The sequence below is a fragment of the Paramisgurnus dabryanus genome, chromosome 9, assembly GCF_030506205.2.
Source record: "Paramisgurnus dabryanus chromosome 9, PD_genome_1.1, whole genome shotgun sequence".
NCBI classification, from domain to species: Eukaryota; Metazoa; Chordata; class Actinopteri; order Cypriniformes; family Cobitidae; genus Paramisgurnus; species Paramisgurnus dabryanus.
The window spans coordinates 9,636,611-9,651,060 of record NC_133345.1 but is presented as its reverse complement, the minus strand read 5'-3'; the positions used below and the strand labels follow the sequence as shown (position 1 = coordinate 9,651,060).

The window sequence follows — 14,450 nt, the reverse complement described above, 5'->3', positions numbered from 1 at the left end:
TTTTAAAAGGTAAAAAGCTCTTGCATCTTAATGTATGCACTCCATCCTTCATCCAATTGTTCTTTGGAGGACTTTGTAGATAAATCGTTGTGGTTTATAACAGATTCTGCCTACAAAGCGGTATTTCTGAATGGCCTGAGGCTGAGATTAAGCAGATTTGATGGTAAAGGATTTGATTAGGTAAAATCCATGCCAAGAGCATTTGGTCAATATCATTATCTCAATTTTGACAGAAGTGGCATTTAGCAGCTTTTGCATTTGAGATCTTCATATTTTAATTGAATTGAAACTGGATTAACAAATTTTTATATAGACTTTCCAACTAATTTGTTAATTTAGTAATTCACCAAACTTGAGTAAAATTATTTAATTGATTAAAAAAGTTTGTCCACACTATAAAAGTGAAAAGTTTACTCAGCTCAAACAATTACTTCAATTTTTTTCACTTAAAGTTAAATTTAAGTTGAATAAACGTAGATTTTTAGTTGTTACCAATTTAAGTATTTTTTTTAAGTTAATCAAACTTCTCACTTTTTACATTAAGAAACACACATAGAAATCAAGTTTGGATGGATTTTGAACATCATTGTTATTTTTAGCTACAGCATATTTTTGTTCTTTGGGGTTTTTTTAGGGGGGCTCCGATAAATGCCGATATACACTAATAATATGTGGCCAATAAAACTATTCTGAATCGCACAGCCGATATTATTCACAGCTATTTCATGAACTACGGCTTTTGTTTAGTAAGTCCTTATCAATCTGAAATCACTGTTAGATTGAGTCATTTATAACATGCATTTGAAAAAGCAACACTCGTCAAACATATAATTATATTCTTTATTATATCATGAAAATACCTGAAAAGGTTTGAAGAACAGCAATATAAATATATCCTCAAGACATTTCCTGGAGCTGCGTGTCATAGACTGCATCCGAAACGCATACTGTAAAGTACGTACTGAATGAGATGAACTACCTACTTACGGACAGTTAAAACAGTAGGTACTGTATAGTACGAATCCTGGTAGTATGAATGCGTTTCGGACGTACTACATCCGCCATGTTGATACATCACGTGACATACATCGTCATCACGTCATGTCATACCATCGTGAATACAGCCGTAGCCTCTTTCCGCCATTTCCTAATTTGATGACACCTATTCTTCTTCGTTGGATAACTCCCCTCCCGGGCATCATGGGACAGTGAAGTGTCCATCGTATGCACACTTCAAAATTTAACCAGAAGTAGTAGGTCATCCTGGTATTTTTTGCGTACAGTTTTTGTAATACTATGTATTCAGACATACTTACTCGCCTAATGCTTTTCACATACTATATAGTATGGAAGTAGGCGGTTTCAGATGTAGCATGTGTATGGTTCTTTGTTTGCAGCGCATATTGAGTTTCTGCACGAGAGCGCCCTCTAGCTTTTGGATGTAGCAGCATTTCACCGTATTTCATTGAGAAGCATAGCAAGCATCATCGGCCTATCGATCGGAGCATCACTAGTTTTTTTAATACTTCAAAATATTAACAAGTACACTTTTCTTCTTAATTGAAAAGACACAAAATCCCTTAGTTTACAAGAGTTTACAGATAAATAAATTAAAATCTGTCCTATTATTCTACACCATATGCTAAAACCAGATAAAAATGCTACTTAATGCAGTGTTATTGGCATATTCACATCTTTAAAAAAAAAATTGTTAAGATGTACTTACTCCTTTAGATGACACTGAGTTGACAGGGTCTCTGTTCCAAATGTCATTTCAAGAGAAGAGGAAGAGCCCACCCACCCACCTCCACCTCACTGTATTTACGGTGACAGCTCTGAGACAGAGGTTCAACTAAACTGACCCTTCGCTGCTTAAAGGACCAAAGCCTGCCAGAAGTGAGATGAATTCTGCTCAATATATATATATATATATATATATATATATATATATATATATATATATATATATATATATATATATATACATCTATTGCCTTGTTAGCAGATCCAGAGGAATATATTGAATACAAATGTTTATTAGAACAGTACTGTAAAAGCACAGATACAAGCACTGTTAACACTCTTTATTTGTCTATAAAGCATAAGAGGTAAAAGCAGTTAAGAGATAAAGTACTAGCGTAAATTGTCCTACGTTGTAATGTTTGCTTACTGTAAAGTACAAATACAACACAGTCGTTTACAATATTGATCACAGTATTTAACATTCAAATTTATGATTACTATATTACACTTTATACTGTATGTATATGAGTACAGCAATTAAAGTCTGTGTAACACATTTCTAGGTCACTTATTAAATTTGTGACATTGACCATGTATCCAGGACATAAGATCATGGTTTTCTCCTTTTTGAAATAACACCTCCACCTGGCAGCCTAAATCATTTTAAACCTGTGTCCTTATCACAGCTATCTAAAATTGCCTCTTACATGAAGCCCTCTCCTGGACGTTAGTTTTTCATTTCTTATCACATTTTCCTCCATAACTTTCATTGTTTCAAGTTGCACAACCCAGTTTAGAAATATTTTAAACTGATATGCAAATAGCTTTTTCTAAATCTTTTGTCTTTTTACTGTGTTCAGTGTGTAGCTAGTTGGATCAACTTTGATAGTATTAAATGTTACATAAAACGTATAACATTAGAAATAGGTATGCACTGAATGTTCGGCATCCAAAACCATTTGGCCAAATAAGTGAAAAGTCTGAAAGTCTACATTTTAAAGTTTCCAAGAAATATGCTTTTTTTGCTATTTCCATCAGAATAGTTTTGTTTGTCAAAGATTTCGGGTCATGCCTTATAGAAAAATCCAAAAATCAAAACATTTGAATCCTCTGAAATGTGTTGTCCCATCAAAAACAGGAATTTGCATCCGTTTAATCATTTCATGTATGATCATCCACTATCAAAATGTTTGTCAAAAGCTAACCAAGAGAAAGCAAATAGTTATCCACAGTGTATAAGCATTTACCAGCACAAACTATATATACATACAGGCCCATGCACCATTACCCTCACAGTCAACCACACACAGACACATGAAAAGCAGTCTGACAATTACCCATAGGGTCAAAAGCAAAAGTATGCGGTCATGCTCGCAGTCATACAAAGACATAACACACATGCACACCCAGGGCGAGCAGCGTGGCATGACTCAGGTCTTCATCTTATCACCTCTGTTCACCAGAGCGTACTGCAGTGCTGGGAAGAGATTTAAGCAGAGCCGAACGGGTCCTTGCTGAATAATGCATGCTTCATACAACTACAGCAGACCTGGAAAAGACTTATACCCATCCTTACAGCACTGGATTAAATAGATTTCACAGAACAACTTTGTAATCTTTGAATAAAGTTTGTCTTTTTGTGTGGTGCTTATTTGGGAAATTCATTGTACGATGATACAGTTTACTAAACAATAGAAATGTTTTAGTGAGCCGGCAGTCAGCACAGTGTATCTCCAGAGGCGCTTTCGAAGCCTTTAAAGTGCTTTTAACTTGACACATTGTATTAAAACAGCAAGAAGTGATGCAACAGCAAACAACATCCATCAGGATGCTTACATATACTAACAATAAAACTAAAACAGGCTGCATTGGGCAGACTATAGATTTAAGTTAATTGCTGTAGTGTGGGTTCAACACTTTACCCCTCTTCCACAGTAATGTAATGCGTTTTACACCTTGGCTACCTTTCTAAATAAATATTTATATGTGTAATAACTTTTGATTGAATATAATCTGTACATTATGTGATTCATATATTATTTAGTCTTCCGGCACTGTTGCACTTCTGGCTTTGTCCCGAAGAGCCAACATTTTCAAAATACTGAATAAAGCTGGCATCCTGCAGCACACACACACAATCTTTCTTCTGCAGATCACAGGGCCGTTTTATGCTTAAATTTGTCTTGACACTTGTCTCCTCTTGGACATCATTGGCAATTTTCAAAACACTGTGCCTTCATGACATCATCCTTGCACTGAATTTAGTGGAGTTTTACTAAAAGCTTTTTGCCCTTTTTTATTTTCAGTATAGTTTACCCCCAAACGAAACTTCTGTCATCATTTCTTCATGGAACACAATAGGAAAAATTGCTGGTCACTTTCACACTTTCATTCTCATGCAGTCACAATGCATGGGAACAACAAAAACGTTTTTGTACGGAAAGTATTGCTTTGTTGTCAGCATGCCTAGAAAATGTATAAATTAAGTAATATGGATTATTTTTAAGTTATACCCCATGGCTGTTAAATACTTTATTATGATTGGTTAAGAAATGTTTCATGGGTATGCATAATTTTTTTGATAAATGCACACCTGACTTTTCAAATGATATAAGCAGAATAATTGAATGCGGTCATTTACATTTTTTTCTGAATAATTCAACATTCCTTACATAATTTTTCAATTCCATTGCATTTAAAAATGTACATTCGCACTCTTTTAAATGATCTCCATTTATGTTCCATGAAAGAAATGTATGAGTTTAAAGGGGTCATGATATAAAAATTTGACTTTTTCCATGTTTAAGTGCTATAATTGGGTCCCCAGTGCTTTTATCAACCTAGAAAATGTGATAAAGATCAACCCAGTAACTTAGGTTTGGTAAACCATTCTCTGCAAGCATGTGAAAAAATAGGTAATTGAAATTTGGCTCCCCTTGTGATGTCAGAAGGGGATAATACCGCCCCTTAATCTGTACTATCAAACCACGGCACTGCAATTTAGTGTAGAGATCAGCTCATTTTAAAAGGACACATTGCTCACACCTACAAAGTGGCAATTTTAAAATCTATAATAAATGATCTATATGGTATTTTGAGCTAAAAATTCACATACGTACTCTGGGGACACCAAAGATTTATTTGACTTCTTAAAAAAGTCTTGTGAAATTTCCCCTTTAATTTTTGTATTTTTATTTTAGAAGCTTATTTGTCTCTCTACCTCCATTTAGTTATTTTTATTATTTCATTGATCAAGGCCTTTTTTGTTCCTTGCTTTAACATCCATCTCTTTTTCTCCCCCTCCCAGAATGATTCCTGCCTCCCACAAGCTGTTTTTACTGAGTGATCTGGCCTCTTCGCGGGACTATGAGCTATGCGTCTTGGCCGTCTACGATGATGGCATCACAGCTCTCACTGCTACGCGAATGGTCGGCTGCGTGTCATTCTCGACGGAGCGAGAGTTTCGGCACTGTCGCTCAATCCACGACCAGTTCCTGGGTGGCACCATGATAATCGTCATCGGTGGAATCATAGTGGCATCAGTCCTTGTTTTCATTTTCATCCTGTTGATGAAATACAAACTTCACAGCCAGCACTACAAGCAGAAGGCCGCCCGTGTCAGTAACGTTTGTTCTCAAACCAACGGCGGCCAGCAGGGGGCAGCATCAGGCCCTCCACCCAGGTCATCTTCATCATCTGGTTCTTCCAGCAAGCCCTCTGCCCCTCTTGGGTTGGAGAGGCAAGAAGGGTCCCGCGGCTTAGAGGCGGGTTACGGGGCATTGAGAGGTACGACGGTGGTGGACTTGAACCCGGAATACGGAAAATCAGTAAAAGATGAAGATTCCATATCGCAATAACACAGGGTCAAATCCCGCCTCCCCTCCCATCTTCACATCTCAACCCATTCTGTTTTATTTTCTGTTGCTGGGGTCCTGCTGAATTACTGAGGATTATCTCCTGTCCAAGGTGAGGATGGTTTTTTTCTCATTCTCTATCTGTTAAGGTTTGTTGCTAGGCAACTGGTTGTCATCCAGATCTCCCCACACTACAGTGTTGATGTTCCAGATCTGTTAATTAAAACTCGTTTAATGGATAAATATGAGGCGTGCTAACTCTGCCGTCTCTCTGTGTCAGGGCAACAGGCCTAAAAAGATTTACCAATTGTGCAGCACAATTGAAGTGACTATTTAAACTCACAGCCTGGTACACATTGTTTATCTCATTGGTGTGAATTTGACTTACAAAGTCAAACGATTGAAAATGATGAACCAAATTATTCTGGATGCCGCTTGGCAGCATGAAAGGAGTTTTACGGTTCCCTAAGCACTGCCGATATCAGCATGTTGAGCTTATGTCTATTTTATGCATATCCCTGCTGAGGAGGAAACAGCATGCTGCTATTAGTTTATTTTGTAAGGTGCAGGTCATATGTCTAAGTATCTATATTTTGCAAAGGCTTTATTTGAATTATCACTTCACCACAGTGTCCAAGTAGGAGAGATGTAATACTCTTTATTCAGCCCGAGTGGCCCTGCCCGCCCAACATGATGGCATTACAATGTGACTTTTGCAAATCTTACTTTCCATTAAAGGCACTACATTAAAAAATCTGTAATCTTTTGTCTGCTCTTTCAGCTCTTTTCGGCTATTTTGGTGCACTCTCAAAAGCTTGACAGTGTGGATATTGTAGCTCTTGTTTGGTAAATGCTTTTATCCAATGATTATACCGACCCTTGGCCTAAATAATAGACCACTATTACATCATTTCTTGTAAAGCTTGTTAATTAAGTTAGTTAAGAAGCCTGGTGGAGGGGTACAAGGGCACTCCACATACTAAGACCATCAAAACTGCACTCTAAAAATGTCTGGGTTATATAAATATTGGACAGAACACACCGCTGGGTTAAAATCGTCCCAATGCTGGGTTGTTTTAACCCAAATGCTGGGTTATTATATTCCATGGTTGCATAACAACAATCCAACATTGGGTCATTTACAACCCAACATGTGTTCTTTCCCATATATACCCATTATGAGTCAAAAATAACCCAGCTATTTTTAGAGTGTGGTCATTTCAGCATTAAAATGTAAACAAAAAGTAGTAAAACAACTTTTCGCATCATCTTATGACTCTTTTCATGCTGAGACTCCATTTTCTGTCCTGTCAAAACCATCATGACACTAGCTGTGCTTTAGGGATTCATTTGTATTTCAGTCAAAGCCCTGAAACCCCTTGTGGCTCAATCTAGGTTGCCCAGGCCCCTCAGAGCAAGGTGGATAATATCCAGCAGTGGCCCACCTTAGCCCACAAATTCAAGAGACGACTCCATTTAACATCACCAGGAGAGACCCATCTCACTGAATCGGTCATGGTTGCCTTCAATAAAAGTGCCTCTGAGGATCCCAGAGTGAGCTTAGATGGAAAGCAGTTGTTGCCAAGCACCTCTGTTATCGGGGAAATAGCGCCTCCATCAGGAGAAAATCTTACACTGCAGGACTGGGAGTTGAAGGGCACCTGTGTCAGTCAGGGTCAATGTCAGGAATATCTTCAAAAAGCTATTTTGACACCAGTGAGACATCTACTGCCTTTACAATCAGACGAACAAAAGAGGTGTTATCTGACCAGGTCGAAAAGACTTTTTTATTTTTTTACTCCATTTTTTTAAGGCTTAATTTGATATCATCACTAGCTCCCGTCACTACCTCTGGACAGAAAAATATAAAGTTGTTTGATGTTCCTCCATAGTCATAAGTAACTCAACCGAGTACTGATTCACGATCTAATGTTCTGATAGACCACAATAGATAAAAATTCAGTTCCTTCAGGCCCTTTTCCAAAAATGTAAGCAAAATTATGACACACCGAATAAAATCACTGCTTTTCCTATCAGCTAGATATTGATTTAAATTCATTTATGCTTGGCTCGAAGGGGGAAAGATTACGAAATGGGAATAGAAAAAACTAGGCCTGGCAGTGAACTGCGGCAGATAAAGAAATATACGCCATGATGGAAGAAAAAGGGCAGATATGAGTATTGTGACGGGGCTTTAGAGAACGAGATAAGGGGGTAAAGGGCCAGTGTCTCAGATATTGAGACAAATGGGCTAATCTCTGGAGTGGGGTGTTATAAAATACCAGCGGACCTATAGGAGAATGTAATTACTGTTTTTGTGCTTTAGAGAAAATGAGACGCAACCTCACTTCTCCCACCCTGCCGACAGCAGATCCCAATCCAGAATCCCTGCAGACTGCAGCAGGACATGCAGCGCTAAAAATAGTCTGAATCAGGCCTGGCATTAGAAAGCTGGTTGCAGATCGCTACAGCTGCAGCATATCAGGCTGCGTCCTTGCTTGCGATAGGGGCTTTGTTTGCTCTACATTAAATCTGAAGGAAGGTAATGAAGTCATTAAATGTCCAATTAGCATGCACTATGCGCAGTCATCAGCTCTGCCTGTTTATGCCGCGTCAGCTAATGCGGTGAGGAAAATTGTTTGTGTATCCTTGAGTGAGGTTTCCACTGATACGGAGATTCACAAAGCATTTGGCATGATAATGTTTGCAAAGATGGTGCTGGTACAAAACGTACTCTGTGATAGTGGTTAAATGGACACTTTGTCTTAGGTAGATGTGTCTTCTAGGCTTGCTTTTTCTGTTTTTTTTTATTCTGTTTTTGGAAGTCAGTTCGGAGCTGACTAATTTCATTGCAGTTCATTTGCCTTCCTGATGGTTTTGATAGTTGTTATGTTTATGTTGCACTGGCCAATATGGCATATGTCTCAACCAGTTACTGTCACTTAGCGTAGCTATACATTTTGATAATTGAGGCTTTCATGTAAAAAAGCATAAAGAATGTTATCTTAGCATTGCCAGCTTAGCTTAGCTTTCAAATCAAATTTATTTGCTTATTTATATGACTGGAATCATCATCTTAGTGAACATGATTTCAAACCAACATAATCTCACGGAAAGTCATGTTATAGTTACGAAAAAATTTATTAATTTATTTGTGTCCATGCCACAAAATTCAGCTTTTTTCGTGCCTTTGGCACGAATGTCTTTTTGGTGTCACTCGCACAAATTTCTATAAATAGTTTTTCTTGTCCATGGCACGACTTTCTTTTCATTTTATGTATTGGATTGTTTTTTTTCCTATTTTTAAATTATTGCCGCTTGTGGTTAGATTTGGGGTTTGGGTGTACTTTTATGTATTGGTTTCTACATGTTTTTCTTCCGCTGTTAAAACTATAAGGTGTGTTCGACTTCATGCGGCGCTGCGCAGACCAATCGTCGGCTGACTTAAAGCAGTGCATGCCGGTTATTATTTTGTCCGTCTTGAGCTGGCGCTGAAGGCACGTGACATGTCATATGGTTTTAAAGAACCGCGAGAGCGATTCGAGATCAGCCGCTTGAGTTAGCCAGCGCAGTTCGCAAAGAGGAGCTGCACGGGCGGTAATGACGACACAGCTGTTTCACGATTGGTCGGATTCACCACATGACAACAATCACGTGTGTTTCGTGTTTATTTTCATGCCCTCAGTTCCACGAATGCTCACAAAGCTGTATTTTTATAACAGTTAAAGCTCTTTTCATGTTGTTGCGATGTTTTTATTGTGCCATGTTCATCAAAATAAAATGGATAAAAAATGACTACATTTGGTATTTAAAGAATATATGTTTATGTTCAACTTTATTCTTGTAAAAACAGATGCTGTAAGCCTCTTCAGTTCCATACACGGACGTTCAAAACAGTATAATTCACTTTTTATGTTGTTTACATCTTACAAATCATGTTTACTGCGATAAAGCAAGCAAACGCCACGTGATCAGCCATGCCTGACGTAATGCAGCAAACTACGGGAAACACGGCGTGTCCGACTTCACATCTCCGTTTTCAGCCTGCACGAAGCTAATCTCGCCGATCGGTTACAGCCGATGTCGAACACACCTATTCTTGCATGGAGTTGGGGTTTGGGTTAGGATGTCTAAAAATTTAACAGAAAGTGATTCTAACCCCAACCCTAAGCGGCAATGGTAAGCAAACAAGAAAAAACAAAGGGAAAATAATACATAAAATGACACGAAAAAGAAAGTTGTACTACGTATATGAAAAACTATTTATAAAAATTTGTGAGAGTGACACGAAAAAGACATTTGTGCTCAAGGCATGAAAAAGCTGAATTTTGTGCCATGGACATGAATAAATTAATACAATTTTTTGTGACTATAACACGCCTTTCAGTAAGATCAGTCTGTTTCAAACATATATTTCAAACATGTTATTCATTTCTCTACACTCTTAAAAGTAAATGTTCCTAAAATGGTCTTTGTCTCGCTGTATGGATCCACAGGAGAACACAAAGGTAATGTGTAGATAAATGTTCTTCATATTATATAAAGGTAAGAAAGGGTTCCTACGCAAATGGTTCTTTGGAGAACCAAAAATGGTACTCCTGTGGCATCATTGTGAGGAAGCCTTTTATAACCTTTATTTTTAAGAGTGTAGGGATAGGTTTTAATGAGGGAAAATAGTTGAATGCCTGTTTAAAAATAATTTAAATGTCTCAATCACGTTGCCAAATCTAACATTTTTGCCTTTCTCATTTCTCAAAGGGCAAACTTCTCGGTCTGGAAACTACATGCAGAATGCCAGATTAAATGGGTTGAGGCCAATCTGTTAGTTGGACAAGCTGTGGGTGGACGGCAAATACAACAGCAACTCTGTGTTCAGTTCTTTATGCAAGACTCTCCCCCCATACCACGGATATTATGTGCTTCTTTGGAGCATATGAGCAATTTTTTTTAGAATCATCAGAATCCCTTTTATGGAAGTTGAAATCTAAACACATCCCCTTGAAAGGAAGTTGCGGTTAATCTTTATTGAAACGTGGAAAGTGTTATATTTAAAATATCAGTGTTTGATAGATGAAGAAGCTCAGATCCCAGCGATGGTCCAGTGCCAAAGGATTGACATGTTTGGATTGAATGTTCTCTGAAGGTTCATGTGGATTCAGACTTATCAAAGTTCAATGAAATATTGACAAGTCGGTATTGAGTTAACATTTGTGGACCTTCTGGAGCACTTTATTATGGATTCGACTGTATTGTGTAAGCTAATGACTCTGGCTCCCTCTCTTGCTCGCTCACTTTATTTGGAAACTGAACACATGGATCGATTTTGGGCTGATTCACAAACATGAGGAGTGTGTTCTTGGAATCTGGAGATTAGGTGGAACAGGGGAGGCACCACCAGAACATTGATCGTCACAGTGCACTAAAACTTTCAGACTCTGATGTGTCAATGAGGATTTACGGTAAGGCGGTGAACTCTGCGTCTGACAGCAGACTGTGAAAGGCCATGAAAAATATTCTGCAGGCCTCTTTCACATCCGGCCTGCTGAAATATATACTGTTCTTATTTTCCTCCGATTGACTGTATCTGTATTTGTATGTGAAGTACACCTTCAACCATCTCTGATTTCAATTGTTTGATTTCGAAGAGAAAATAATAAAAATATGGGATGGAATTTTATGCTTTCATAGGTACTCTATGTGGATTTATAAAGAAATAAAATATTTTTCTTCAAGGCTTGTGAAATGGCTTTTCCTTTGCCCAGAATTTGATTTTTTAGAAATTGCAGCTAAATTCTTAAAAAAATAAAGTTCTTCCAGCCTGAGCTCCATATTTTACAAGGTGGCTAATTTGTATGAATTCGTACAAAGTTAATTGTACAGAAAACGTAATATTTTATAAAAAAAAACAATAATGAAACCCCACCCCTAAACTCAACATCACAGGGGTCAAGGCAAATCATATAAAAGTGTATCAATGTGGTCGTACCAATTAATACGTATTAGCCACATTGTAAAATCTGTACAAATTTTCATGAGATAGCGTTGGTTCTTTGCAGCGATGCCATGCGAGAACCATTTTTGGGTTCTTCAAAGAAAATTTTAAGTCAAATGCTCTTAAAAGTCCCGTTTTTCCTGAGTTTTTGAAGCTATGATTGTGTTTACAGTTCGCAATATAACATATGTTCATGTTTCACGTGTAAAAAAAAAAAAAAACTTGGTATTTTTCACACAATTTACTTATCTGTATAGCGCTGTTTTCTAGCACTGTTGCCTCACAGCAAGAAGGTTCCCGGTTCGAGCCCCGGTTAGGGCAGGTGGCCTTTCTGTGTGGAGTTTCTGCATGTTCTCCCTGTGTCAGCGTGGGTTTACTCCGGGTACTCCGGTTTCCTCCCACAGGCCAAAAACACGCAAGTTAGGCAAATTGGAGATACCAAATTGTCCCTCCCCCAACTTGTGTATAAATCAACTTGTCTGAATAAACTTGTGTATGGATTACCTGGTTCTCGCCATGAATATAGCCGTAGATGCTGGAAAGGCGTTAAGAAATAAAGGAAGAAAGAAGAAAGTATAGCACTGTTTTCAGTGTCCTTAAAACAGGCTGATGTCTTCCTTGTTCTGGGAAGTCCCTCCTTTAGAAATGCGTAATAAGTTCTGATTATGTAGTTTGTTTAATGTGTGCGACAGCAGCTTAGCTTAGCAGAGCCGTTTGAGCCAAAGCTGGCGACTGACGTTTTCCTATGGGCGGAGACGGAGTTTAGTCAGAAACTCTTATTTTGACGTCATTAAATCAGGAAGTAGAGGGCTCTAGACCAACCCGGCCGTTCGCTGTAGGCTATGGCACTGTCCCAAATGGCACACTCTGGACTTGTGGTCCTCCTCAGAGTCCACACTTTGATGACATCCCGTAGTCCAGACTTTAGGGACCCTTGATGCGAGTCCACGTGGGTGCACCTGAGTCGTATTTTGGGACAGACTCGAGCATAAAAATGACAGATGGGACACCCTATGGACTCGTAGACTAAGCGAGAATGCGCAATTTAGGCCACGAGACCGAAAGTCCACATGAAGTGCGCCATTTGGGACAGGGCCTCTAAAAGGCGAATTTTGTTTAAGAAAATATATTGCCTGGCAGTGAACTTTGACCTTTATCATTCTGCATATATTGTTTATGGTCTAACAGTAACATTACACACTAACTTAAGTTTGAAAAATGGGATCGTGAAAACAGGACCTTTAAATAAAAGCATTTATAGTCTTAAGAACCCTTTGCCACTACAAAGAACAGAAAGGTTAAGTGGATGTCTTTATATAACCATACCAGCTGGACTTTCTAGGAGCCTTTACTTTTTTAAGCCTGTAGCTGCTGTTGAATATATTAACCACATGCTGATGTCTTCTAATTTCCCAATTTCAGTATGAAATGATTATTTCCACAACAAAGCATATTGAAACTGTGCCTTTATGTCATTTCATTTAGCAGGTCTTTGATGCATCAGAGCCAAGTCAAGCATTTGCACTTTTAAAAACAATGCAAAGTGATTTTAGTCTCATGCATTACTCATACTCTCAATATTCCAACGAGGATGGTGCTCTATGAAGTGTAAAATGTTTACAAATGCATTGATTTTTTTGTAGCCAAGGGCGTTTATGCTAATAGAATGAAGCAGTAATGACTCTTACAGCCACATGATGTCACTGCCTTTGCACTTCTTGTGCATGTTGTCCCATCTTGGCATGTTGCATGAGACCCACGCTGTGTGTTGTTCAAATTACATCCCGATTACACTATAACCTCATGAAACCAAGGGAACTTGAGGTAATAGAGTACAATCTTAAAAATTAAGGTGCTTAAAATTGTGCTTTGGAATGAGATGCCATTTAGAAAAAATATACTTGGTTCTCCAAAGAACACGAGGTTGAGTAAATGATGACAGAATTTTCATTTTTGGGTGGACTATCCCTTTAAGTGAAGGTATAATGTCAGCTTTGCATGGGAGTGATGAGACGAGAGACACAAACTAATTTCTGAATTTGGCTTTCAGTTGGTCACACTCTTTCAAAAACTGAATGAAGTCCAACCCAACACACCTTACCTCATTTAAATTCAGTGACAGCCTGTTATTATGATGCCAACCGTAATGTGAAACCCCTGCTGATGCTGAAATAGTATCAATAAAAATGACAACATTTGTGGCGTCCTGTGGTCTCATGCAGAGAGGTTAGAAATCAGCGTGCTGTTGCTTGTTATTACCCACCATGCATCAGTTTGTCGTTCTGGGGCAGTTTGTCTGAAAGAATGAGCAATGTAGGTGCCGGAAGCCGTAAAAAAGAGTATGGTGTCCTCTGATCGGCATGCTAATGAATCCTAATGCAAAAGTTACACAGATTTCTCACAGCCGTGAGGGAGCCTAGCATCTGAAATAACAATCTTTCAAAGCCATGCAGACGAACGCAATCTGACACAGATGTTCTGCAGGGGCCGTGCTTCTGAGATACTTTATAAACTTTTGTATTCTCTGTTGGTGGGTTTATAGCTACAAGCATCCGACGTAATGGGTTGCAAAATGCTCCGGGTACAATTTAATAGCAGGCCTTCCGTTTAACACACCTTATCACTGTATTTTATCCTCATTAAGAGTGTATACTGTTTGCACATCCAGTATGTTTTCCATGCGCTCCTTTGTCATCGTTGACTCCCACTCACAGCCGTGGCTTACAATGTAATCTGATAAGGCTCTAAACAAGCCTGAATGAAGAAAAGAGCATTTCCAATGCAGCTGAGGATGTGCTTGTTTGAAAGTCATTTACAAATCAATGCGCCTTATGATATGCCAAACCGGCATCCTCGAAAAC

General features: G+C 38.4%; 1 protein-coding gene across 1 annotated transcript in view; it reads left to right on the top strand.

Annotated features, from left to right (window-relative positions):
- LOC135773388 (leucine-rich repeat and fibronectin type III domain-containing protein 1-like protein) overlaps window positions 1-11,292 on the top strand; it is a 180,431-nt gene extending 169,139 nt beyond the window's left edge. Inside the window, exons 4-5 of the mRNA XM_065282937.2 lie at window positions 5,051-5,709; window positions 10,356-11,292. Of these exons, the coding sequence (XP_065139009.1) occupies window positions 5,051-5,600 (550 nt within the window). The 3' untranslated portion in view covers window positions 5,601-5,709; window positions 10,356-11,292. The remainder of the gene's footprint in view (window positions 1-5,050; window positions 5,710-10,355) is intronic.
- Window positions 11,293-14,450: the final 3,158 nt, after the last annotated feature.